At 46.4% G+C, this 26,591-nt stretch overlaps 2 protein-coding genes across 6 annotated transcripts in view; both read left to right on the top strand.

Annotated features, from left to right (window-relative positions):
* HIRA (histone cell cycle regulator) overlaps positions 1-22,294 on the top strand; it is a 38,901-nt gene extending 16,607 nt beyond the window's left edge. Inside the window, exons 10-25 of one of the 2 annotated variants that reach the window (XM_087705730.1) lie at positions 978-1,048; positions 2,126-2,231; positions 3,366-3,593; positions 5,141-5,226; positions 7,006-7,200; positions 8,466-8,636; positions 10,200-10,392; positions 12,440-12,541; positions 13,670-13,818; positions 14,784-14,945; positions 15,079-15,137; positions 15,774-15,879; positions 16,820-16,942; positions 18,425-18,588; positions 20,077-20,165; positions 21,208-22,294. In XM_087705730.1, the coding sequence (XP_087561856.1) occupies positions 978-1,048; positions 2,126-2,231; positions 3,366-3,593; positions 5,141-5,226; positions 7,006-7,200; positions 8,466-8,636; positions 10,200-10,392; positions 12,440-12,541; positions 13,670-13,818; positions 14,784-14,945; positions 15,079-15,137; positions 15,774-15,879; positions 16,820-16,942; positions 18,425-18,588; positions 20,077-20,165; positions 21,208-21,324 (2,121 nt within the window). In that variant the 3' untranslated portion in view covers positions 21,325-22,294. The remainder of the gene's footprint in view (positions 1-977; positions 1,049-2,125; positions 2,232-3,365; positions 3,594-5,140; positions 5,227-7,005; positions 7,201-8,465; positions 8,637-10,199; positions 10,393-12,439; positions 12,542-13,669; positions 13,819-14,783; positions 14,946-15,078; positions 15,138-15,773; positions 15,880-16,819; positions 16,943-18,424; positions 18,589-20,076; positions 20,166-21,207) is intronic. The other variant, XM_087705731.1, reaches the window with a different exon arrangement.
* Positions 22,295-24,113: 1,819 nt separating this feature from the next.
* The window catches only part of PPIL2 (peptidylprolyl isomerase like 2), a 56,899-nt gene continuing 54,421 nt past the window's right edge, over positions 24,114-26,591 (top strand). For all 4 annotated transcript variants that reach the window (XM_087705726.1, XM_087705727.1, XM_087705724.1 and 1 more), the window contains exon 1: positions 24,114-24,236. In XM_087705726.1, the coding sequence (XP_087561852.1) occupies positions 24,205-24,236 (32 nt within the window). In that variant the 5' untranslated portion in view covers positions 24,114-24,204. The remainder of the gene's footprint in view (positions 24,237-26,591) is intronic.

Raw genomic sequence — 26,591 nt, 5'->3', positions numbered from 1 at the left:
TGCCATTGGGAGCTGCTTGAAATTGCGTTTATACGGCTGGTCCTCAAGTTACGACTGTAATGCCCATCATGTTTGTAAGTTGTAACCATGATAAAAAGGGGTCGGATAAGTGGCCGACCTGATTTTATGAAATATCTTGTGACAATCCCTTCGGTGGCTGAAATGCGAACTCTGCCCAGTGTGTAAGTGAATCCATTGTTTGCTCCAACAGCGTTTTGCCAATTGTGTTGGTTTTTGGCCAAACCATCCTAAACCACAATCTTGGGAGAATGGTGAACGCCGCTAAAGGACTATCTGTAACATGATTTGAAGGCTGCAGGTTCCCACCAATTTTCTTAAATTTTCCGCTGTTGGAAAATTCTTATAGCAAAGATGAATGTAGGCTAAATTAGGGGTGTCATTAAATCTTAGAAGGCTAGAGTCCTTTTTTTTAAAAAAGTTTTTTTATTTTTGTTCTCATGCAAATATTCACAAATAAGCATTCTCATAAATATTGTTATGTGTTAATCCTTTAACATTTATAATTCCATTCTTTCGCTAAAGATTTAATAATATAATCGAGATTGCTTTCCTGCCATCCCCTACATCAATCTTATTTTACAACCCTACTTCTTCTCCCCTCTCCTTTTCTTCTCCCCTCCCTTCTTTTCTACTTTATTCTTCCTTCCTCTCCTTTCTCTTTTCTTCTTCCTCTCCCCTACTTCTCCCCTCTTTCTCCCCTTCTTACCCTCTCTCCTACTCTTACTGCCCCTCCCTTTCTTCCTCTCCTTTACTCTTTCTTCTTTCCCACTCCTTTCTTTCCCTCTCCTCCTCTGTCCCTTCCCTCCTCCCATTGTTGTGTTTACATATTCTCCTCTTCAACCTGATGTATTTTTGGTATGGTGTTTGAGCAAACTTGGTATTTATACAACAGTCTTAAATTCCTAGGACGCGACACTCCCATTGTGATACTCACATACTCATAATTTTCTTTTTAGCTGACGTGCCTGAAAAGGCCCTTGGTCGTCATACATGAGCTGTTTGACAAGTCCATCATGGATATCTCATGGTAAGGTTGCTTGCCCTCCAGAAGTTGTGGGTGCTCCAGCACCCAAGGTTTTTAAGAGACTGGACAGCCATTTGTCTGAAATGGCAGAGGGTCTCCTGCTTGAGCAGAGGGTTGGACCAGATAACCTCCAAGGTCCCTTCGACTCTGTTATTCTGTTAAAACCTTCCCCTCCGCAGGTGAAGAATTCAATTAACTACTTTACTGCTCCTGCCTGTTTCACAGAAATCCATGCATGATTCTGAGAGCACATTTTTAGGATGAAAATTAATCATGACCTGCTACCTTTAAGTGGTCAAACCCAGAAAGTGGTCGATGGGCTTCATTTATTTATTGTAGGCCAAACATTCTTTAAGGGACGCAGTGGATCAGTGGCTGAGCTTGTCCATTAGTAAGGTTGGTAGTTCAGCGGTTCGAATCCCTAGCGCCACATAATGGAGTGAGCGCCCGTGACTTGTCCCAGCTTCTGCCAACCTAGCAGTTTGAAAGCATGTAAAAAATGCAAGTAGACAAATAGGAACCACCTTTGGTGGGAAGGTAACAGCTTTCTGTGCACCTTCGGCATTGAGTCATGCCAGCCACATGACTACGGAGACGTCTTCGGACGGCGCTGGCTTTTCGGCTTTGAAGATGAGCACTGCCCCCTAGAGTCGGGAACGACTAGCATTATATGTTCAAGGGGAACCTTTCCCTTTACCTTAAACATTCTTTAATTACAATTGCGTGATCCTTGGGGGGGGGCGAGGGGGGGCTCTCTGAATTTGGGTAGTTTCCTTGGAAGACATTTCATCACCCAGCTAAGTAACTTCATCAGTGCTAGAATTGCAATTCCACACTAAAAGGGCTTTCCCGGAGGAAGCCCGCATCCTCTGAAAAGGAGAAGTGATTCCAAAGTTATCTTTTGGGGGGGGGGGGGGGATGCTTCCAAATGCTTCTTGGATGAGAAAGCGTAACGTCTGGTTGCCTTTTAAAAAAATAAATACATACATAAATAAAAACCGCTATTGAAACAACCGTGTCCTGGATATGTGAGAATCTCCATAGATTTATTTTTTTCTCTCTTCGTTTCTCCTCCTTCAGGACGTTGAATGGACTTGGCATTTTAGTGTGCTCCATGGACGGATCCGTGGCATTTCTGGATTTTTCCCAAGATGAGCTCGGAGACCCGTTGAGCGAGGAAGAGAAGGTTGGCTGTGGTTGACGCAGAGTTTCAAATATTCTCAGACTGCTTATACCAGGGGTGTCAAACATGGAGGGACACACCCCAGGGTTGTGTTTGACCTCGGGGTGGGTGGGGTGGAGCGTGGCCAGGGATGTGTGTCCACCTTGATGCAATTCGTGTCGGGGGCGCCTGTGGTAGCCCAAACGCTCTACCAGGCTCCCAAGCTCCATTTTTGGCTGCAACAGCCTCCTGCAACCAGCGAAAATGGAGCTCGGGAAGCCCCCATGCGACCTTCCTGATCCTCGTTTTTTGCTGGCAGAGGGCTGCAGGAGCCCATCGCGTTCAAAACCAGAGCCTGGGAAGGACGTGCATGGCCCTCCCGAACTCTGTTTTCTCTGGCAGAGGCACTGTGGGCCGGTCCTTTGCTATTTCCAGGTGTTTTGACCGAGGCTTCCCAAGAGCCTGAAGCAAACTCCTGGTCCCAACAAAAAAACCCTTTTATTAATTTGTTGTGAATTCTGCTCATTCATATCCAGCAAAGTCTTTCAAGGAGGATTTATGGTCACAGACCTTATCTGGCTTGGAGAGCTGCCAGGCCGATATCTGCAAAACTTGGCAAGGAGTCTCCAAGAGTCACAAACCGATTAAGCGAACTAATTGTCTCCTGCAAACTCCACTCCCCTTTTGCTCCTTTTATTTCCCCTAGGAGGGGCCATTCATCGTCCACCTGTGGCCTTACTCCCAAGTCAACCCCTGTTCTTTAGCTCTTCCCTTCATCTGGCAACTCTGCGCATGCGCACACTGGGAACAGGCTCCATCTGTTCTTCTGCCCCACTGATGTCTGACCCTGAAGGCAGCTGATAACTGTCAGACAGCCCTGGCCCCCTCTCTGCCTCCGACAGAGAGCCCTCATCAGAGCCCTCATCAGAGCCTTCCCCAGACTCCAGGACTGGCCCAGGTTCCTCCCCCATCCTCTTCACTGTCCGAATCTGCTGCCAGCTCCACTGGTCACTGGTGGGCCGCAACACCAAGGTAGCCTTGCAGGCCAGATCTAAGCAACCTGCAGGCCGGATCTGCCCCCGGGCCTTAAGTTTGATACCCCTGGCCTAGATAGGGCAGTGGTCTGACCTTATGCTCCGATGCTCTTGCCCCTTTCAGAGCAACATCCATCAGTCGACCTACGGTAAAAGTTTAGCTATCATGACGGAGGCGCATCTCTCCACGGCCATTATCGAGAACCCGGAGATGCTCAAGTACCAGCAAAGGCAACAGCAAGTAGAGAAGAAGAACGAGGCTCTCCGAGACGGAATGGGCTCAGGAGCAGCGATAACGGCGCCTAAGCTGGCCAGCATGGTGAATGGAGAAAGCTTAGAGGACATTAGAAAGGTAGCGATTTCCTCTGCTCTCTTCCATTCCTTGGTCCTTCTTTTTTGGTGAACGGGTGATAAAATACAATATACATGTCATGGCAGGTAGCCATGGAAAGTCTGATGCCTCTTTGATAGAAGATAGTCTTCCTCCATCCTTCCTTTCCTCCCTCCCTCCCATCTCTTTCTCCTTCTTTCCTCCTTTCCTTCCTCTCTTTCCTTCCTACCTCTCTTTCTATCTCCCCTTCCTATCTCCCTTCCTCTCTGACATGATAGGTATATGTAACTTCCTCCCTCCCTCCCCTCCCTTCCTTCCTTCCTTCCTTCCTTCCTTCCTTCCTTCCTTCCTCTCCATTTCTCTCTGGTTTCTCTTCTCTCTATATATGTCGTCCTCCCTCCAATCTCTTTCTCCTTCTTTCCTTCCTTCCTTCCTCCCTCCCTCCCTTCTGTTCCCTTCCCTTCCTCTTCTTTCTTTCCTATCTCTCTTTCTATTCCCCTCTTCCTATCTCCCTTCCTCTGTGTCATTATAGGTATATGTAACTTCTTCCCTCCTTTCCTGCCTCTCCCTTTCTCGGGTTTCTCTTCTCTCTTTATAGGTCATCCTTCCTTCCTCCCTCCCTCCCTCCCATCTCTTTCTCCTTTCCTTCCTCCCTCCCTTCCGTTCCGTTCCCTTCCTTTTCTTTCCTATCTCTCTTTCTATCCCCCCTTCCTATCTCCCATCCTCTCTGTCATTATAATTATATGTAACATTCTCCCTCCCTCCCTCCCTCCCCCTTTCTGTCTTCTCTTTACTTCTTCTGTAAGTTCCAAATATCATGCAGAATTAAATCAGAGTCCAAGGCAGAGTTATCCTCAAAGTTCAAATTTAATAAGATAGACATATTGGCATCGTACTGTGGAATCCCAATTCTGGAGGTTACATCGGATTCCCACCCAGTTGAAAGTTCATGATCTTGTCCCCACACCCACAAATCCATCACATGGTCCAGTCTTCTTCTTCTTCCACGCTGGCATCTCCACCCAGCTGGTTCCGGTCAGGTGCCGAGGTGTGGAGACAAAAGATGACCTTGGCTTCTAGAAAAGAATGACAACAACACATTCCACATTTCTACTCCTTTCTATTCCCCCCTCCCAACTACTACACTAATGAAACAGCATAATGAAATAAGAGAGAGAGTGGCAGGCCAAAAATCCTAAAAGGGATAGAACTGCAGGCCTGACACCTTCCTTCCTTCCTATTTTGTGTCTAGGGAACATAAGCTTGAGGCAGTCCAGAAACTTACTTTTGAGGACAGGTGAAGCGAAACTGCTCTCATAAGTAAGTTTCTGGATTAACTGCCTTTGATCACGTCATTGGGAGTAAAAAAAATCCCAGCAACGACAGCAGCTGAAAGGAAAATATGGGAGCTGTCATATCAATATAAAAATATTTTGATATATTTCTTCATCCCTCCCCTTCCAATGGCCGCCAACCGGAACGAGCCATACTGGGAGGCTGGATCTTGGACAAAGTTTGTCGCGACTACAAAAACCAAGACTCCTGATAATCCTATTTCTTCCCGGCAGAACCTATTAAAGAAACAAGTGGAGACCAGGACAGCCGATGGCCGGCGAAGGATCACACCGCTCTGCATAGCTCAGCTGGACACAGGGTACTGTTTTCAAAATATTTCGGACTTTTGTTTTGTTCCAAAGGTAGCGGTGGACGAAATGTCTCCACTTGCAAAGCCCCCCACCCCTCAGCCCAAGGAAGAAGTAGGCCAGAACAAACCACTTTCAAGAGGACCTCCCCCCCCATATCCAGCTAGGAACAAAACGGACGAAGGAGATATATCCAAATATCATCTCTCCTTTTAAAAATATATATGTTATATATATTGCAGATTTCAGCCCATAGAAATACCATATTTGTCAGAGTATAAGACTCACCAGAGTATAAGACGCACCAAGGTTTTGAAGAGGCAAATTAAAAAAAAAAAGTTTTTGCACTCTGCAGCCTTCCCAAAAATGGCCCGTTTTTTGGCGAAAACGGCCTTTAAAAAAAAAAAGACATGAATAGCCTTTAGGAGGCTTGTAGAGTGCTCCTGTGGGGTGGGGAGGCCCAAAAACGTGCAAACAAATTGCATGCATAGCCTTTAGGAGGCTTATAGAGTGCTCCTGGGGCGGGGGGGGGGGCAAAATTGAGCAAAAAAAGGCCTGTTTCTTGCTCATTTCTGCCCTCCCCAGCCCCAGGAGCACTCTATAAGCCTCCTAAAGGCTCTGCACAGCCATTTTGGTGAAGGTGGCGGGATTTCGGGAGGCAAAAAATGCTGTATTAAGTGTATAAGACGCACCCGGATTTTCGCCCTCTTTTTTGAGGGGAAAAGGGTGCGTCTTATATGCCGAAAAATATGGTGGTTTATGGGACCGGAGGCTCTGTTGCTAAGTGAGACTGTTATTAAGTGAATTAGCAGCCTTTTCCCACAGTCGTTAAGACAGATTGCCGCAGTCACTAGACAAACCGTGCTTTTGTTTAAGTAAATCTGCCACTCTTGTTCACCGAACCATCCAGGTTCTTGATGCGGTCGTTAAGTGAATCCGGCTTTCCCCGCAGATTCTGCGTGTCGGAAGCCAGTTGGGAAGGTCCCCTGTGGCCATCACAACACCCCTGGGATGCCACAACTGTTAACAATGGCTATTGGTTTCCAAATAGTTCAATTTTGATTGTGTGACCTGAGGACACTGTGACCATTGTTAGCGTGTTACAACGGGTCATAAGTCACTATTTTCTGTCGTAACTTTGAACAGTCGCTAAAGAAAGGCTTGTAAGTTGTAGACCACGGTCCTGTTTAAATTCTATAGAATTTGTCCTGATCAGTCCGGTGGGAATAATGAGTGGCGCAGTGACCTAGAGGGGGAGCTCTCGCCTCACATTCAGGAGGCTGGGAGTTCGATCCTAGGTAGAGGCAGATATTTCTCTCTCTCGGCATGATGAGATTATATCTGCTGAACAAAACTCCCCCCCTGGCGACACGAAGGGCATCTGGCCATTAAAAAAACACTCTGCTAGCTCCATTCATTTGCCCACGACTCCACCCCACCAGGGATTACAGGGTCGCTGAAAGAAAGTGATGATATAAGCCTAAATGCTGAGTGATGCGGTGGCCTAGTGGTGGAGCACTCACCTCACATTCAGGAGGCTGTGAGTTCAATCCTAGGTAGAGACAAATATTTCTCTCTCTTGGCATGATGAGATGATACCTGCTGAACAAAACTCCCCCCTGGCGACATGAAGGGCATCCGGCCATTAAAAAAAACACTCTGCTAGCTCCATTCAGTTGCCCAAGACTCCACCCCGCAAGAGATGACGGGGTCATTAAAAGGAGATGATGGTCCGGCGGGGATAATAATAATGCCCCGATTTCCCCTGACCGCCTTTCTTTTTCCCACAGGGATTTTTCGACCGCCCTCTTTAACAGCATCCCACTCTCGGGGTCTTTAGCTGGGTCCATGATGTCAGCTTCCCAGACCAATCAGCTCATAGCGTTAGATTACAACGCGGCCAACTCCCTGGGCACCGTTAAGCCTGCCTTAGAGCCCATGGCAGCGGCCGCTAAATCGGCGGAAGACGTAGCCAACAAGGATGGGTGAGCATCAAACGAAAGGCCTTCTCCTTACGAATTGGGGAGTGGGGGGGAGGACTAAGGACCCATTCACTGCATATATTTAAAATTATTTTGAATAATTAAATTGGATTTGTTCCACAGCCAGCTGTCCCGTGGCAAAATTGGCCTTGTAGGCAGTAGTGAGTTGGCCGCAGCAAGTTGTCCCATTCTTCTTGGCTTGCTACTAAGAACCTAGATAACACAGACGGAAATTCCACGGATAGGTCAGGAGACGTTTCTGAAGGGCTTGGATGCGGCTTGCCTGGTGCCTCTCTCTCTTAGGTGGTCCCTAAACGTTTAACGCAATAGATGCGCAGCGAGCCCATCCACTGGTCTGACCTGGATTTGTTCCAGTCCTGGCTACTTTGGAGGAGTGTTTCCTCAAATGTGGCCAGCTGGAAGATGGGTGGACTTCAACTCCCAGAATTCTGGCTGGGGGATTCTGGGAGTCGAAGTCCACCCACCTTCAAGCTTTTAACGATCAGGAAATGCTGCTTTAGGAACTGATGGCGCTTGGGTTGAGTGTGGCCAGTGGTGAAATTCAATTTTTTTTACTACTAGTTCTGGGGGCATGGTGTGGCTTGGTCGGCTCAGCAGGGGAAGGATACTACAAAATCTCCATTCCCACCCTATTCCAAGGGAAGGATACCGCAAAATCTCCATTCCCTCCACACTCCAGGGGAAGGATACTGCAAAATCTCCATTCCCACCCTATTCCAGGGGAAGGATACTGCAAAATCTCCATTCCCTCCACACTCCAGGGGAAGGATACTGCAAAATCTCCATTCCCACCCTATTCCAGGGGAAGGATACTGCAAAATCTCCATTCCCTCCACACTCCAGGGGAAGGATACTGCAAAATCTCCATTCCCTCCCCACTCCAGTGGAAGGATACTGCAAAATCTCCATTCCCATCCCATTCCAGGGGAAGGATACTGCAAAATCTCCATTCCCAGTCTATTCCAGGGGAAGGATACTGCAAAATCTCCATTTTCTGGAGCCAGCCAGAGGCGGCATTTGCCAGTTCTCCAAACTACTCAAAATTTCCACGACTGGTTCTCCAGAACCTGTCAGAACCTTGTGGATTTCACCCCTGAATGTGGCCCTTGCCCCTAAATTCAATGGGGTAGGGTGATAGAAACCACAGCGGTTCATGATGTTATTTTCTTGCCAATTGTGAGCAGAGCATATTTCTTGCCGAATATGTGGGGTGCTTCAAATACGTTTTTGCTTTCTCTTTTCCCCAGTGTGAACGCTACCTCGACTTCAGCTGCTCTGCCAGCCGCTTCGTCCTCTGTGCTGCCCACCTCTTCTAAGATTGAGCCCATGAAAGCTTTCGATTCTCGGTTTACGGAGCGATCCAAAACCACCTCAGGGACTTCCCCCGTCTCGCACACCAATCAGGTTACCTTGGACAGGTGAGATGCAGAACTGGAAAAGAACGGTTTCAGTTGGACGCCTTTTTTTTTAAAGCACAGGAGAAAAGCTGCCAGCTAGTTTTGCTGAGAACTGCAGTCCAAAGGGGTCAGCAACCGGTGGCTCTGGAGCCGCATGTGGCTCTGGAGCCGCATGTGGCTCTTTCATCCCTCTCCTGTGGCTCCCTGTCGCCAGTTGGCGCCACAATTTTGAGAGGAGCTTCCAGTAAGGAGGAGGGGAGGGGAGAAGCGCAGCGTGCTAGGAGGAGACTCTACGGCAAGGGATGGGTTTTCTGGTCAGCTCCACAATTGATAGGGCTTTCAGTTAGGACAGGTAGAGGAAAAATTACGCTGCGCTAGGAGGAGACTCTATGGTGGGGGAACCAGACTTCCGATTGGCTCTAGAATTGAACGGGGGACTTCCAGTTAAGACCTTGTGGCTCTTTGAATGTTTAAGGTTGCCGACCCCTGGTTTAGGGAGATACAATATGCTCTTCCCGAATTTAAATGTCCACTAGATGGCAGCAAAGAGACCCCCCAAAAGCTCTCATTCTCTGGTGCCATCTAGTGGTCAGCCAAATATTTATCCTAATTTATTGATTGGTTCACTTATTTATTTGTATCTTACCTTTATGATTTTTAGAAGTAACTCAAGACCGCAGACAATATCTTCTTCCTCCTGTTTTATCAATCTCTCCTGAATCGTCCCCTTCAGTGTGATCTTGTCAGTGTATGGATCATGAAGATCATTTTTCTGCTCCACTCCGTTTCCTGTTATACCAGTCCCTTTCTTCTCCTCGTCCCTTTTTCCTTTTTCTCTCCCAGTCTCCAACTAAGAAGGGATGCACTCATGTCAAGAATGTCTATAGACCTTTGTAGGGAAAAAGCCATGTTTGTAGTTAGACTTGAGGTGGCCCCTGAGGTAGGGGAAGTCTGGTAGCACCTTTTCACCCAAACACATTTTACAAAAGGGTGCAAATTTTCATGAGAGACTGTGTCAGGGTTCCAACTAACACCCCCAATGAAAGAAGACTCCAAGAATTGAGTTTCCTCAAAGTTCCATTTTATTAGAGACGTCCTATTGGCACATCTGAAAGCTTTTAAGTTTTCCCCAACCCAAACAAAAGTCCAAGCCCCTGCCCAGCACCCACATGCCCATCCCATGGTCCAATCAGGCACCATCCCAACTGGAGATGCCTCCCAGTCACACCATAGCAGCTGCAGGGCAAGACGTCCTTGACCCTCTGAGAAAATAATGTTATTTTGACTATATATCGCCCACACACTATATATAGGGTTCCCTGCCTAGGCAGGGGGTTGGACTAGAAGACCTCCAAGGTCCCTTCCAACTCTGCTATTGTATTGTATTGTATTAAAACTAGGACGTAAAATGGACTATGTAAATCAGAGGATGTAAAAGAAAAGACCCAGACAACACTTTGTTCCTATAGTATGTAAAATTTGTATTTTTTTTAAAAAAAAACCTTAAAAAAATAGAACTCAGGCTTTTTTATTTTCTAGTCTGGTTCCTTAACGACTGGGTTCTTTTCCTTCTTTCTTCTGCAGACTGAAGGAGCAGAATTCTGTTCGGGAAAGTAAGCCCAGGGATCTCCTAGAAAGTAGCAGTGATAGCGAAGAAAAGCTGGCCATCAAACCCTCGTCACTCTCCAAGCGAAAGCTGGACCTGGACGTTGAGAAGAAGAAGAAAGGAAGACCTCGGAAAGACTCACGGCTCATGCCTGTCACTTTAACCGTTCAGGTAACCAAAGAGGCCGTTGCCGCCTCTCTTCGATACACAACCACAGATCCTTTCATATTTTTTTTCAATTTTAGAAACCAGACTTCAATCTTGCTGCAGGCACATTAAGCCAGTCATCATGGTTTATTGCATAGCAACACTGATGATGTTGCCTAGTTGGGTAATGAGACATTTGCAAGAAAACAAGCAAACACAGAGAGCACCACAGACCTCACAATCCTCTTCCTTCCCACCTTTTCCCCTTCTTCCCCACTTCACAAACCCCACTCCCTTCTAGCACTGATGATGCTGCCTAATTGGGTAATGAAATGTCTGCAAGAAAACAACCAAGCTCAGAGAGTACCACGGACATCACAATCCTCCTCCTCCTCCCCTCACCCCTTCTCCACAAACCCCACTCCCTTCTAGCACTGATGATGTTGCCTAGTTGGGTAATGAGACATTTGCAAGAAAACAAGCAAGCACAGAGAGCCACCATAGTTCAACCCTGAACTGCCAATATCAAGGAGAGAAGCAACTTAGAACTGAGGAGAAATTTCCTGACAGTGAGAACAATTAACCAGAGGAACAACTTGCCTCCAGAAGTTGTGAATGCTCCAACACTGGAAGTTTTTAAGAAGATGTTGGATAACCATTTGTGTCAGAAGTGGTGTAGGGTTTCCTGCCTGAGCAGGGGGTTGGACTAGAAGACCTCCAAGTTCCCTTTCAACTCTATTCTTCTATTCTATTCAATATTCTCTTCCATTGGCTTACCAGCGTCTGGTGGCGCAGTGATTAGAATGCAGGATTGCAGGCAAATTCTGGAATCTCAAAGCCTGGAATTCAACCCTGATGAGGCTCAAGATTGACTCAGCCTTCCATCTTTCCAAGGTCGGTAAAATGAGGACCCAGATTGTTGCAGCCAATCTGCTGGCATTGTAAACTTCTCAGAGAGTGCTGTAAAGCAGTGTTTCTCAACCTTGGCAACTTGAAGATGCCCGGACTTCAACCCCCAGAATTCCCCAGCCAGCATTCGCTGGCTGGGGAATTCTGGGGGTTGAAGTCCGGACATCTTCAAATTGCCAAGGTTGAGAAACACTGCTGTAAAGCATTGAGAAGCGGTATATAAGCCTAAGTGCTATCGCTAGGACTTGCTGTTGCTGTTGAGAACAATTAGTGTTCTCTATATATCTACTTGATTTAATCCATTCCACTCTTCTAAGAACTGATTTTTAACAGATTAAGAGAGTTGGAAGGGACCTTGTAGGTCACCTAGTCCAACCCCTCCACCGAAGCAGGAGACCCTACACCATTTCTGACAAATGGCAGTCCAGTCTCTTCTTGAAAGCTTCCACTGATGAAGCTCCCACAACTTCCGAAGGCAACTTCTGTTTCACTAGTTGATTGTTCTCACTGTCAGAAAAGTCCTCCTTATTTCCAAGTTGAATCTCTCCTTGGTCAGTTTCCATCCATTATTCCTGGTCTGGCCTTTGGGTGCTTTGGAAAATAGTTTGACCCCTCTCCTCTCTGTGGCAGCCCCTCAAATATTGGAATATGCTATCGTGTCTCCCCTGGTCCTTCTCTTCCCTAGACTAACCATGCCCGGTTCCTGAAACCGTTCGTCATATGTTTTGACCTCCAGTCCCCTAATCCTCTTGGTTGCTCTTCTCTGCCCTCTTTATAGAGTCTCCACATTTTTTTTTTACAGTGTGGTGACCAAAACTGGATGCAGTACTCTAGGTGTGATCTCACTAAGGCTTTACAGAGTGGTATTAGTACCTCCCTTGATCTTTATTGTATCCTCCTGTTAATGCAATTTAGGATTGCATTGGCTTTTTTGGCTGCTGCTGCACACTATTGGCTCATATTTAGCTGGTTGACTCCAAGATCTCCCAAGATTCTTTTTCACCAAACACGCTCGCGCTTCATCCCAATTGACTTCAAAACTAGCTGAGATTCGCCCCGCAGAAGACCAACTAAACCGCAAAAATTTAATCCGCGGATAGAATTTGTGCCGGAGTGGAGCTGATAGGGGCATCTTGACATTTTCTTTTGTTTTATCTCCCAGTCTCCGGCTATATTAGCAACTGAGAAGGATGGTGCTTGCCACAGTACACCGTTAGCACTTAAACTGCCGACCCCAGTCCTACAGAAATCGTTCGCCTTGCAGGTAAGAGGTGTATTGTAGTTATTATTAGATTTCTTTTTTTTTTAATCTTGCCAATTTTCTATCTGTCCAAGGTGGAATCAAGCGTGGAAGTTTTGCTAAAGCTTACTGAGAACTAAAGATTTCACATTTGCCTCAGTTGTACATATTCCTTCTGTGTTTCTCTTTTGCTAATACCATCCCACTCTTCGAAGAATTTCTCTGTCTGTGATAGATAGATAGACTCTCTAATGTTTGTCTGTCTACTTATCTATCTACCTATTTCAGCCAGTCTGTCTGTCCTGCCCTCTGAATCTGTCTTATCTATTTATTTATCTATCTCTTTCTCTCTCTCCCCCTACCTACCTATTTCAGTTTCTCATCCATCCATCCATCCATCCATCCATCCATCCATCCATCCATCCATCTTTACCTATATATTCATATCTGCCTACCATTATATCTATCTATCTATCTATCTATCTATCTATCTATCTATCTATCTATCTATCTATCTATCTATCTATCTATCCATCCATCCATCCATCCATCCATCCATACATCCATACATCCATACATCCATACATACATACATACATACATACATTTCTACCTATATATACATATCTACCTACCATTATATCTATCTATCTATCTATATCTATCCATCCATCCATCCATCCATCCATCCATTTCTACCTATATATTCATATCTACTTACCATTATATTCATATCTATCCATCCACCCATCCATCCATGTCTACCTATATATTCATATTTACCTACCATTATATTCATATCTATCCATCTATCCATCCATCCATCCATATCTACCTATATATTCACATCTATCTACCGTTAAATTCATATCTATTTATCCATCCATCCATCCATCCATCCATCCATATCTACCTATATATTCATATCTATCTACCGTTACATTCCTGTCTGTCTGTCTGTCTGTCTATCGATCCTTATTTCAGCTTATCTATCTCTATTTCTATCTCTCTCTCCGATCGATCTATCGGAGAGGAATAGACCAGCACCTGTCCTTTTAACTACACACCATATCAGATTCTTCCCAAACCTCCAGGTTTCTCTGCTGGCTTGAACTGGGATTGCTCCGGGTTCCAAACCAATCTCTCTTGCAGGTGAGCTCCGATCCCTCCATGTATATTGAAGTGGAAAACGAGATCACGACCGTGGGAGGAGCCAAACTTAGCCGACTGAAGTGCAGCCGAGAAGGGAAAGAGTGGGAAACGGTGCTCACTAGCCGAATTCTCTCTGCGGCCGGAAGCTGGTAAGCATACGGGTTCTGAGGAGGTGCGCAATAAAGAGAGAATGCTTGGGTGCTCAGTCTAAAAACATGGTGCTTTGGATTAAAAAGTGATGTTTCCCTATGTAGTGCCCCTGTACTGGGCTGAAATTCCCTGAATGTCCAACCAAACAGACTCTTAATATTGTGGGTCAACTATCTGCATTTTTTAAGGGATGTGGTGGCTTAGCGGCGAAGACGCTGAGCTTATCGATCAGAAAGGTCGGCAGTTCAGCGGTTCGAATCCCTAGCACCGCGTAACGGTGTGAGCTCCTGTGACTTGTCCCAGCTTCTGCCAATCTAGCAGTTCGAAAGCACGTTAAAAATGCAAGTAGAAAAATAGGAACCACCTTTGGTAGGAAGGGAACAGTGTTCCATGCGCCGTCGGTGTTTAGTCATGCCAGCCACATGATCATGGAGACGTCTTCGGACAGCGCTGGCTCTTCGGCTTTGAAACAGAGATGAGCACCGCCCCCTAGAGTCAGAAATGACTAGCACATATGTGCGAGGGGAACCTTTAACTTTACCTAAGATGGTGAACATACCTAATGTTCCTTCCTTCTATTTCTCTCACAACAACAACCCTGCAAGGCGGGCTCAGCTTGTGGGAGAGGGACCGGCCAAGGTCACATAGCCAGCTTTCATGTGGGATTAGAACTCCCAGTCTCCTAATGATTGGCCAAAAGTTCCCCAGCCAACTTCCACGGCTAAGGCGGGATTAGAACTCCCAGTCTCCTAATGATTGGCCAAAAGTTCCCCAGCTGACTTCCATGGCTAAGGCGGGATTAGAACTCCCAGTCTCCTAATGATTGGCTGAAAGTCCTTCAGTTGGCTTTTACGCCTAAAGTGGAATTAGAACTCACTGGCCTTTCCCTCTTTCCAAGCCGGATGCTTTCGCCACTAGTCCCATGTACTAAAATGTCTATTTCTCTTCTGCTTTTCTCCTCCAGTGAAGTGGTGAGCGTGGCCTGTGAAAAGCGGACCCTCTCTGTGTTTTCGGCGTGTGGCCGTCGCCTCCTCCCTCCCATCGTCCTCCATTCCCCCATCTCCACGTTGCACTGTACAGGGTTTTACATCATGGCTCTCACAACGGCGGCAACCCTCTCCGTCTGGTAAGCCCCGGACAGCTCCCTCCCTCCCTCCAGGTCGCATTTCTACATCTTCCTTTGCAAAGAAGCATCACGTGGAACTGGAATGACCCTTTTTGTTGTCCGTTCCCCCCTTCACGACATTTCCCCCTTTTAGGAACGTGCGGAAGCAGTCGGTGGTGGTGAAAGACGAGTCCCTACAAACCATTTTAGCAGGTAACGATGCTCAAATCCACTTAAGGCTGTGATAGCCCTCTCTGCGGGCATGCCAGCCGTTGCCCCTGCCCAGCTCCACCATGCGTGCCTCCCACCGGCCAGCTGGTCTTCGGGTCTCTGTCGTGCATGCACGGGGGAGTGGGGCGCATGAGAACACATGCGTGCATGCATGGGGGTGCTTGCATTGCATTTTGGGGGTTTGCAACCTGTTTGGGGCCTGGAAAGCCTCCTGCACCAACCTGGAAGCCAAAAATGAGCGGGTGGGTGGGTGGGGCGCAGCGCATGCGTGGGCCCCTTGTGCGCATGCAGGGGGGGGCATTGTATTTTGGGGTTTCGCTCGCACGTCCATAGGCCACTCAGCACCAAAAAGGTTAGCCATTCACTAACCCTGGGCCATCTAGACTCTCATTAAAGCTAATCCTGGATTTACATCCATTCATTATTGGTGACAAGTGGGTTGTAAGTGCGAGGACCGGGCATTCGTCGCTTTTTTTCAGTGCTCCTCTAACTTCAAATGGTCACCAAAACTAATCGCCGTAAGTCGAGGACTACCTGTCCTCCGCCCATCAGCTGACAAGACGCGTCCCCATGTTTGTGCCGCCCAGAAAACTGACGGGGTATGTTTGACCTTTGCAGGAAGTGAAACCACCGTCTCCCAAATCTTGCTGACTCAGCATGGCATCCCGGTGATGAACATGTCGGACGGAAGAGCATATTGCTTTAACCCTTCTCTGTCTTCCTGGTGAGCCCCCCAGTGGAAGGTACAGGGGAGGTTCTTGTAAGAGTGAAGCAGGATCAGTCCTCTGTTAACGCTTCCAGGACAAACTGCATAAATTTAATACGGCAATAAGATGGGGTTTTATTCTGCTCTGTTCCTGTCCTGCACGAGAGACCAGCTTCCAATTAAACTGATTTATTGCTACTCGCGGTGGCTCAGTGGCTCATCTTGTTGATCAGAAAGGTCGACAGTTCGGCAGTTTGAATCCTTACGCCGAGTAAAGGAGTGAGCTCCTGTGACTTATCCCAGCTTCTGCCAACCTAGCAGTTCGAAAGCACGTAAAAAATGCAAGTAGAAAAATAGGGACCACTTTTGGTGGGAAGGGAACAGCATTCCGTGCACCTTCAGGGGCGTTGAGTCATGCAGGCCACATGACCACGGAGATGTCTTCGGACAGCGCTGGCTCTTTGGCTTTGAAACGGAGATGAGTACCGCCCCCTAGAGTCGGGAACGACTAGCACGTATGTGCGAAGGGAACCTTTACCTTATTGTTAACTTGTATCTGTGGTGAACTCATTAGCACCAGTTTGTAATTAGATAAAGTTTGACAGAATTCAAGGGGAGTTGGACTTTAAACCAATTGTGGTTACGTAGGGATTATAGGCTGATGCCTCTCTTGACTCTTCCCTCTGGTTCTGCCATTCCTTGTCCTATTCCTCAGGCTTGCTGTCAATTACGAGAATACAATTGTTCTTTTTTTTAATTGGGAATCTATTTTCCAGTTAACCAACCTGTTGTTTAAGTGGAGGGCACAATGGGAGGACTCTAAATGGGAATTGAGGTTCATCCACTTGGCTGGATGGGAAATGAAATGGGTCCAACTTTCAACTTGTATGTTTTTATCTGTGCGAGAACACCTGTCCCTCCCCCACTTGGTTAACTATGACATATTCTGCCTTTCCAGGAACCTTGTCTCTGACAAGCAGGAAACGTTGGCCCAATGTGCAGACTTCAGGAGCAGTCTACCATCCCAGGAGGCCATGCTGTGTTCGGGACCTTTAGCCATCATACAAGGACGGCTGTCTAAGTACGACCTTGTCTGTCTCTCTGTGTTCTGACCGAGGCTTCCCAAGAGCACGAAGCCGATTCCTTATCCCGATAAAAATCCCTTTAGTTTAAAGGGAATTCCTCTCCAGCAAAGTCCCGGCCAACAGTCTTTCAAGAGATTTCACAACTACAGACCTTTATCAGGCTTGGAGAGCTGCCAGGCCGATATCTTCCAAACACCACGCTGTAGCAGCAATTCCTTGGCAAGAACTCAGGAACAGATCTTCACCCGAATGAATTGAACTAATTGTCTCCTGCAAACTCCACTCCCCTTTCGCTCCTCTTTTATTTCGTCAGGGAGGGGCCATTCACAATCCACCCGTGGCTTTACTCCCGAGTCGACCCTTGTTCCTTAACTGTTCCCTTCTCCTGGCAGCTCTGCGCATGCATACATTGGGAACAGGCTCCAGCTGTTCCTCTGCCTCACTGATGTCTGACTCTGAAGGCAGCTGATAACTGGCATAAGGCCCTGACCCCCTCTCTGCCTCCGACACAGAGCCCTCGTCAGAGCCTTCCCCAGACTTCAGGACTGGCCCATGTTCCTCCCCAACCTCCTCACTGTCTGAATCTGCCACTAATTCCACTGGCCGGCCACAACATGCTCTCCCTCTCTGTCCTTAGCACTCAGGCTACCAAAATAGGCCAAGCTCTTGGTCACCCGAAAGCTTGGTGACCCCTGCTTTGAGCTCTGAATGCAGAGCTGTGCAGATTCCCCCACCCCCCCATAAAAACCACCTCTGTATCTTCCTGTCAAACCCCAAGGAAATCAGGATATTCAGGCAGCTCAAATGAGTGAAAGTAGTCCTCTACTTAAAACAGTTCATTTAGTGACAGTTCAAAGTTACAACGGCAATGGGGGGGAAAATGACAATTTTTCACGCTTACGACATTGCAACATCCCCGTGGTCACAAGATCCAAATTCAAATGCTTGGCAACTGATTCCTATTTATGACAGTTGCAGTGTCCTGAGGATATGGGATCCCCCTTTTGCAACCTCCTGATGAGCAAAATCCATGGGGAAGCCAGACTCATTTAACGACCATGTTACTAACTTCACAATTGCTATTTGCACAACAGTGGAAAGAAAAGTCATAAAATTTGGCAAAACCCACGTAGCAAAGGTTTCACAGCAACAGGGAACACACCACAACATGCAATGACAATGAAGTAAATTAAACTAAACAGAAATACTGGGCTCAATTGTGTTCGGAGGCCAGGACTACCTTCATTGCAAGCTTAAGCTCTCTACAAGAATCTGGCCAACTAATGGTCAAGGGAAATGAGTGGGAGATAAGAAAGGCATTCAAGGTGGGCTGATCTTAGATCTCTCGTGGGTGCGCAAGGACTCTTGACTTATGACACGTTTGACCCCCCTTCCCATGGGCTCAGCCGGGTCATCTCCTATACTCCCTTCCATTCCCAGCTCCTAAAACCTGCCTCCTCTTTGTTCCTTTCCTACAGCTCTGGGCGGCAGGCAGCAAAATTGTTCTCCATGCCTCATTTGGTGCAGCAAGAAACCACCACGGCGTACCTGGAGAATCAGGTAGCCTCTGCATTGGCTATACAGTCAAGTCATGAGTATCGTCACTGGCTGCTTATCTATGCACGGTACCTGGTTAAGGAAGGTAAGGAGTGATGCCGCTTGTTCGACGATAATGGTCTCATTGCAGGATGTCAACTCCTCTAAGCAAAGCTGCCTTTTGCAATTGACCAAAGGGGATCTGATCAATACCAGTGGTGTTCCGGTTGTGCTCCAGTTTATTTTGGTATTCTTCTTATGGTTGTCTACACGGAGATGTTCCGTATCGAGTCCTTCTAAGGACCTGGGATTGGCAGATGTTTTTAATTGTATCAAAGATATCATTACCGGATGCGAGCTGTGCCAAGTAAAGTTGGCTTCTGCAATTGACCGATGGCTATGTTGCCAGTGCCAGCATTATGGCCTGTCACACAGTCATCCAGGCAGTTAGACTGGATTTAGCATTTTTGTCCTCCTTTTGAAGCTTTCCTAAGGACCTGGGATAGGCAGATGTCGTTGTTTGAGGGTATTAGAGGTATCTTCGCAGGATGTCAGCTGTTCCAAATCAAGCTGCCTTTTGTAATTAACCGATGAGGCTCTTGTCAATGCCTATGGGATTCAAATAATGTTCCAGATGTTACAATATAATAGAATAATGGAATGGAGTAGGAATAGAATGGAATAGGAATAGAACAGGAATAGAATGGAATAGGAATAGGAATAGAACAGGAATAGAATAGAATAGAATTCTTTATTGGTCGTGTGATTGGACACAAGGAATTTTGCATATGCTCTCAGTGTATATAAAGAAAAATAAAATAGAATACATTCATCAAGAATAAAAAGATACAACACTTAGGGATAGTCAAAGTTACTAATAAGCTATCAAATTATACTAGGAAACGTAAAACAATATAAATTTTAAAGATACAAGCAACATGGTTATAGTCATAATTGGGAAGAGATAGGTACTAGGAAGAAAGAGAATAATAATAGTAATTCAGTCAGTAAATAGTTTGACAGTGTTGTGGGAATTATTTGTTTAGCAGCGTGATGGCATTTGGAGGGAAAAACTGTCCTTGTGTCCTAGTTTTTGTGGTGTGCAGTGCCCTATAGCGTCATTGTGAGGGTAAGACTTGAAACAATTGATGTCCAGGATGTGAGGGGTCTGTAGATATTTTCACAGCCCTCTTTTTGACTCATGCAGTGTACAGGTCCTCGTTGGAAGGCAGGTTGGCAGCCATTGTTTTTCCTGCAGTTTAATCTTTGGGGATTCTTACGATTATGCTTTGGTTGCGCAGTCAGCCAGATGCCTGGACTGGATTTGACATTTTTACCCACCGGTTGAGTCCTCCTCGAGGACTTAGGAAAGGCCAATGTTGTTGTTTGATTGTATCAAAGTTATCTTTACAGAATGTCAGCCGTTGCAAGCAAAGCTGCCTTTTGCAATTGACCAATGGGGATTCTGTCGATGCCAATGATATTCAAATGGTGCCTCAGATGTTTTGAGGATTGCACCTATTGTCTCTAAATTAATTGGAGAGAGTATATTGCCTTCTTTGTGAGTCTTCTTCTTCTTCACTGTCCTTCTCAGGCTTTGAATATCGCTTGAGGGAATTATGCAAGGATTTGTTAGGTCCTGTCCACTCGTCCTCTGGAAGTCAATGGGAATCAACCGTCGTGGTAAGCATTGATTTGGGGGGAATGGGGGGGGGACACACATAATATTACATTTCCTTCCCTCCTTCCCTAGGAGTCTCATAGAGTAGAACCAATTAAGCAAACTAATTGTCTCCTGAAAACTCCCCTCCCCTTTCGCTCCTCTTTTATTTCCTCTGGGAGGGGCCATTCATCGTCACCCTGTGGCCTTACTCCCAAGTCAACCCCTGTTCTTTAGCTGTTCCCTTCGTTTGGCAGCTCTGCACATGCACACACTGGGAACAGGCTCCAGCTGTTCGGACTACCTTTGTCGTACGAGGTCTTGTGAACATATTTTTCCTTTTGGAAACTATTGTAGAATAGCAATAGCACTTAGATTTACATACCGCTTCACAGTGTTTTACAGACCTCTTTAAGCAGTTTACAGAGTCAGCCTCTTGCCCCCAACAATCTGGGTCCTCATTGTACCCACCTCGGAAGGATGGAAGGCTGAGTCAACCTTGAGCCTGGTGAGATTCTAACCGCCAAATTGCAGGCAGCTGGCAGTCGGCAGAAGTAGCTTGCTGTACTGCACTCTTAGGAAGGAAGGAAGGAAGGAAGGAAGGAAGGAAGGAAGGAAGGAAGGAAGGAAGGAAGGAAGGAAGGAAGAAAGGGAAGGAAGAAAGGTGGGTGAAAAGGAAGAACAATAACAATAACACTTAGACATATACCACTTCACAGTGCTTTACAGCCCTCTCTAAGCAGCTTTACAGAGTCAGCCTCTCGGCCCCAACAATCTGGGTCCTCATTTTACCCACCTTGGAAGGATGGAAGGCTGAGTCAACTTTGAGCCTGGTGAGATTCTAACCACCAAATTGCAGGCAGCTGGCAGTCAGCAGAAGTACCTTGCAGTACTGCACTCTAACCACTGGGCATCCCGAGCCTCTTTTCTATAGAAATGGGCCATTTCCATGCAGACAAGTGACGGGGAACATCTCAGCGCAGTGTCCCATCCTGCTTCTCTGACTTTGATTTCCATGACCTGCTTATTTGTGTGTGTGTGTGTGTGTGTGTGTGTTTTGTGCAGGGTTTACGGAAACGCGACCTGCTCAAGGAACTGTTGCCCGTCATCGGGCAGAACCTTCGTTTCCAGCGACTTTTTACAGAGTACCAGGAGCAGCTGGACATTTTGAAAGACAAGTAGCATCCTCTTGAGATCTTTCTCCAGCCTGTAGGAGAGCAGGGAAGAAGAAGAGGAAGAAACAGAAGGTCTGTTGGCAGAAGCTAACACTCCTGGGGGAAAAAAATGCGGGGGCAGGAGCCAGGTCTGGGGTCTTTTAAACCAGCTAAAATGTTGCCGTTTTTAAAAGAAGATCGCAAAGAGGGACGTGTGAACATCTGGCGGGTAGCAAAAGGATGTGTTTCTCGGTTCTCCCCTGGAAGTTGAGCCCCGCAGCTTGTAGCCGTCAGGGGCGCGAGAACGGTCTTCAAAGTGGACCCTTGGATTCCAGATCGGATGTACCAGATATCAAAGAGACACCTTTTTTGGCGAGCCTTTTGAATATCCATTGAAAAGCACATTACAAGAAGCTAAACTGAATGTCATACAAAGCCCTCATTTTGGGGGTGGCTCTTTCCTGAGGATTTATGTATTGGGGAGAATAAAAGGAGGAGCCGCCCAAGGCTAGGAAAAAATCCTAAAATCCCTACAGAATTATGCAGCCCACAAACTCTTCGATTGCGGATCACAATTAGAAACGAGAAGGCTGTGCGATCACCGCGGACTATTTTTATACTAGAATTTGCTAACTTGTAATATGAGAATTTTATTTGGCCAATAATTCCCCCTCTCCCACCCCTCTCCCCCCCACCCCAAAGTCCTCTTGTCGTATCAAAAACGTAACTTCATTAATTATGACGGCTACGTTGCTGAACAATTGTACCAAAATAAATGTCTCTCTTTTTTTTTTAAACTATTTGTAAAAGGTATTGGCAAAATGAGAAGGGATAAGCTAAAAAAACGGAAGGGATCTGGGGAGGGAGGGGCAATTTTTTTTGTAAGTACAATTAATAAATGAACATTGCATTGATTTCAGAACCAATGTGAATGTCTTTGAGCTGCTTGTGGTAGCATTAAACTGTACAGGCCTCCACCTGTAAAAACAAATCTTGAACTCGGTGTTCAACAGTTGATTATTTTGGCCACAGTGTTCTGACCTAGGCTTGCCAAAAGCATGAAGCAAACTCCTTGTCTCGACAAAAACCCCTTTTATTTGCTGGGAATTCTGCTCATTCACATCCAGCAAAGTCTTTCAAGGGAGGATTTACAGTCACAGACCTCCTCTGGCTTGGAGAGTGGCCAGACTGATATCTGCAAAACTTGGCAAGGAGTCTCGGAGAGTCACGAACCAATGAAGCGAATGAATTGTCTCCTGCAAACTCCACTCCCCTTTTGTTCCTCTTTTATTCCCTATGAGAGGGGCAATTCACCGTCCACCTGTGGCCTTACTGCCAAATTAACCCCCTGTTCTTTTGCTGTTCTCTTCATCTGGCAACTCTGTGCATCACACACTGGGAACAGGCTCCAGCTGTTCATCTGCCTCACTGATGTCTGACTCCGAAGGCAGCTGATAACTAGCATATGGCTCAAGCCCCCTCTCTGCCTCCGACACAGAGCCCTCATCCGAGCCTTCCCCAGACTCCAGGCCTGGCCCATGTTCCTCCCCAACCTCCTCACTGTCTGAATGCTGCCGGATCTGCTGGTGGGCCACAATACAGGTGTCCTTATGTAGCAACCGTCCAAAGCAGTTAACAAAGCAAGGGAGATAATATCAGATTACAACAATGAATGACACATGACATCATGAAGCAACACTCATGTATAAAGAGCCTTTCTGGTGTTATGTTTCTGAAGGTCTCCAGAGTTATATGTACTGTATAATCTTGCTGGTTTTAAGTCTCTTTCTCCCCCCCACCTTTCATTTGCAACTGTATATTCTGTCCTGTAATAAAGATGTCTTTTAAAAAATCATTTCCCAGAAATACTAGTTGGGCTGTCAGCGTTCCAGATAGCATCCAAAATTAAATTGAGAGTCTAAGGCAAAGGATTGCTCAAAGTTCCAAATTATTAAGAGAGCCATGCTGGCACATCTGGGGGGGGAAACCCGAATCTGAAGCTTCTTCCGTTCTCCCCCCACAATTAAAGTTCATGATCTTGCCCCCACACCCACAAGTCCATCACATGGTCTAATTTTCCACTGCCATGCTGGCAGTTCGACTCATCCAGTTCCGGTCAGGTGCAGAGGTGACAAGACAAAGGATGACCTTGGCAATCTAAAAGGTATTTTATTTTGGTTACATAACATTCTACTCCTTATTATTCCCCTCCCTATTTCTCACTATAGAAACAGCATAGTAGATAGAAGTGTGGCATGCCAAGATCCCAAAAGAAACATGGCTGCAGGTCTGACATGGGCATTTCCAGACAGGAATTTCCACCTAGTAGTTTGTTAGGAGGGATTCTTCTAAAAAGCTACCCAGTGATGTTTCAAAGAAGTGGATCAGATTTGACAGGTGGAAAAAAAAGAATGGAGCAAACATTCCAAGGAAAGATATTAAAAGTTTAGTATTTTATAGTCCAGGGTTTAGTATATTATAGTCCAGATGGCTAAGATACTGAGCTTGTCGATCAGAAAAGTCAGCAGTTCGGCGGTTCGGATCCCTAGTGCCACTTCAGCTCTATTCTGATTGATATTGCCCTAAAGCAGAGGTGTCCAAACTTGGGAACTTTAAGACTTGTGGACTTCAACTCCCAGAATTCTGGGATTTGAAGTACACAAGTCTTAAAAGTTCCCAGGTTTGGACACCCCGCACCCTAAGGGCGATAAAAGAAGAAGCGGAACCTTTAGTGTCAGCTTCCTGTTTCTTCAGCGAGGGGGACTGTTTTTTTCCGACGGACCGCGTTGAACCGGAAATAGAGCCGCGGAGTGCCTTTTCCCGGAAGTTGAGGTTTTTTGGGCAGCGTTTGGCTTGAATCGCCGGGTGATTTCAGAGCGGAGGGGAGGAAGAGAGACCCGCGGCCACCATGGGGAAAAGGCAGCACCAGAAAGACAAAATGTAAGCCAAGCGGCTCTGGAGGGAAGGAGGGGGCGCCTTGGAAGCTCTCCGGAGGTGGGGCTGTGTCGTTTCTGCCCGGCCTACCTGGCAGGGAGGTTGTTAAGGGAAGGGAAAAGGGTTGCTGGGGGGTCTTCAGTGCGGGCCCTGGCTCTTCTTTTATTTCTTGGCTCCCTTAGACTCTGTCCTGCCAAGGTTGAAGGCGAGGTGGGAAGCCAACGAACCATTCACTGCGATGGATAGCTTAAGTGGGTAGGGAGGGTGGGAGAGGGCGAGGGAGAGAGAGAAGAGAGAGTGGATAAGGAGATTAGAGAGGGAGAGAGAGTGGGGGAAGATAGAGAGGGATTGGGGGAGGAAGAGGGAGAGGGGGTGGATAAGGATAGATAGAAAGAGGGGAGGAAGGGGAGGGAGAGAGATAGGATAGAGTGGGAGGGAGAGAAGGAGATAGGATAGGGAGAGAGAGGGAGGATAGGGAGAGGGGATAGAGGGAGGAGGGGGAGAGGGAGAGAATAAGGAGTTGATGGTAAGAGGGAGGGAAGATAGAGAGGGGAGGAGGGGAGAGAGAGAGGATAAGGAGATGATAGCGGGAGGGAGGGAGGGAGAAGAGAGAGGGAGGGAGAGAGATAGAGGATAAGGAGATGATAGAGAGGGGGAGGGAGGGAGAAGAGAAGAGGGAGGGAGAGAGATAGAGGGAGAGAGAGAGGATAAGGAGATGATAGAGAGGGGGAGGGAGGGAGAAGAGGGAGGGATAGAGAGAGGGAGAGAGAGAGAGGATAAGGAGATGATAGAGAGGGGGAGGGAGGGAGAAGAGAGAGGGGGGATAGAGATAGAGGGAGAAGGAGAGGATGAGATGATAGTGAGGGCGTGGGAGGGAGAAGAGAAAGGGAGGGATAGAGATAGAGGAAGGGGATGAGATGATAGAGAGGGGGAGGGAGGGAGTAGAGAGACAGGAGAGAGAGGATGAGATGAGACAGATGATAAATATATATATAGAGTTTATTTTATTTTATTGTCATTGCACATCATAACAATAAATTAAATGACATCTGTAGGGTACATTATAACTAAAAATAAAAACACAAACACACATCCTTCACATGCTATGTAATTGAAATTGAAAACCTGATATTGCATTAAGAAAGATAGAAAGATAGTTATAGACAGATAGGTATAAATAGAGATAGATAGGTCAATAGATAGATATAGAATGTATGTGTGTGTTTACATATACATGCACCTGTACATATACACTATACAGAGAGAGAGATAACATATATAATATTCAGTCTATAGAGATCCCCTGATGGTTATCTGTTGGCTAACAGGAAGCTACTCTCTTGTGTGTTTGTGTATATGATTTTGTTTTTTAAGCTTTTTAGCTCATGTTGGTTGTATTTTAATTATTTTTTAAATCTGCTTTGATTGTTTTATTGGGTATCCCACCCAAAATCACCGTGAGCTGAGCAGCAATAGATAGATAGGTAAATGTGATTGATAGCTAGATAAATAGGGTAGATGTGAAAGATGGGTGAGATAGCATAAAGGGACAGATAGACAAATAGATGTGATTGATAGGTAGATAAATGTGTAAGACAGACAGACAGATACCCTGTTTCCCCGAAAATAAAACCTCCCTGGATAATAAGCCCAATCGGGCTTTTGAGCACATGCGTGAAACAATTGATGTCCAGGATGTGAGGGGTCTGTAGATATTTTCATAGGCCTCTTTTTGACTTGTGCAGTGTGCAGGTCCTCAATGGAAGGCAATTTGGTAGCCATTGTTTCTTCTGCAATTCTAATTATCCATTGAAGTCTGTGTCTGTCTTGTTGGGTTGCAGAGCAAATATCTAGAAAGGTAGATATGAGAGATAATTCTGATAGAATGGGTAGGAAGATGGGTGGGTGGGTGGAGGGATGGAGGGATGGATTCTCCTTAAAAGCATGACGGTTATTGCATATTTCCCATCACTCCCCTGTGTCGCATAATGATTTGACTCCAGTTTTCCACCCTTCCTTTATGTGCATGCATGCACAGACCACAGACATGATAGTGATTAGTCTGCATTACCCCACTAATTATGGCGGTTTAACTTAGCATGGTATAAACAGCGTAGTGCAAGAGGTGTGGAGCATCCTGTTGAGGACAATGATTCTGCTCCCACACCCATCACATCTGGGCTCCAATATTAGAGAGGACCACTATATTGGCAGTGAGGAAAAACATAAATCTTTTAACCGTTGCCTCCTGTTGCTTTACAGCCCAGATAGGGTGTATTCTAATTTAACTCCAGCCATTGGATGCAGAAGGAACAACTGTCAGGAATGTGCTTCCCTCTAGCAGAATTTCTCAGCTTTGGA

Source organism: Thamnophis sirtalis, unplaced genomic scaffold, assembly GCF_051295495.1.
Source record: "Thamnophis sirtalis isolate CommonGarterSnake01/CBP01778 unplaced genomic scaffold, rThaSir2_p1.2 scaffold_2, whole genome shotgun sequence".
NCBI classification, from domain to species: Eukaryota; Metazoa; Chordata; class Lepidosauria; order Squamata; family Natricidae; genus Thamnophis; species Thamnophis sirtalis.
Note: the sequence above shows the minus strand (reverse complement) of the source record. Positions and strands in the feature narration are given on the sequence as shown.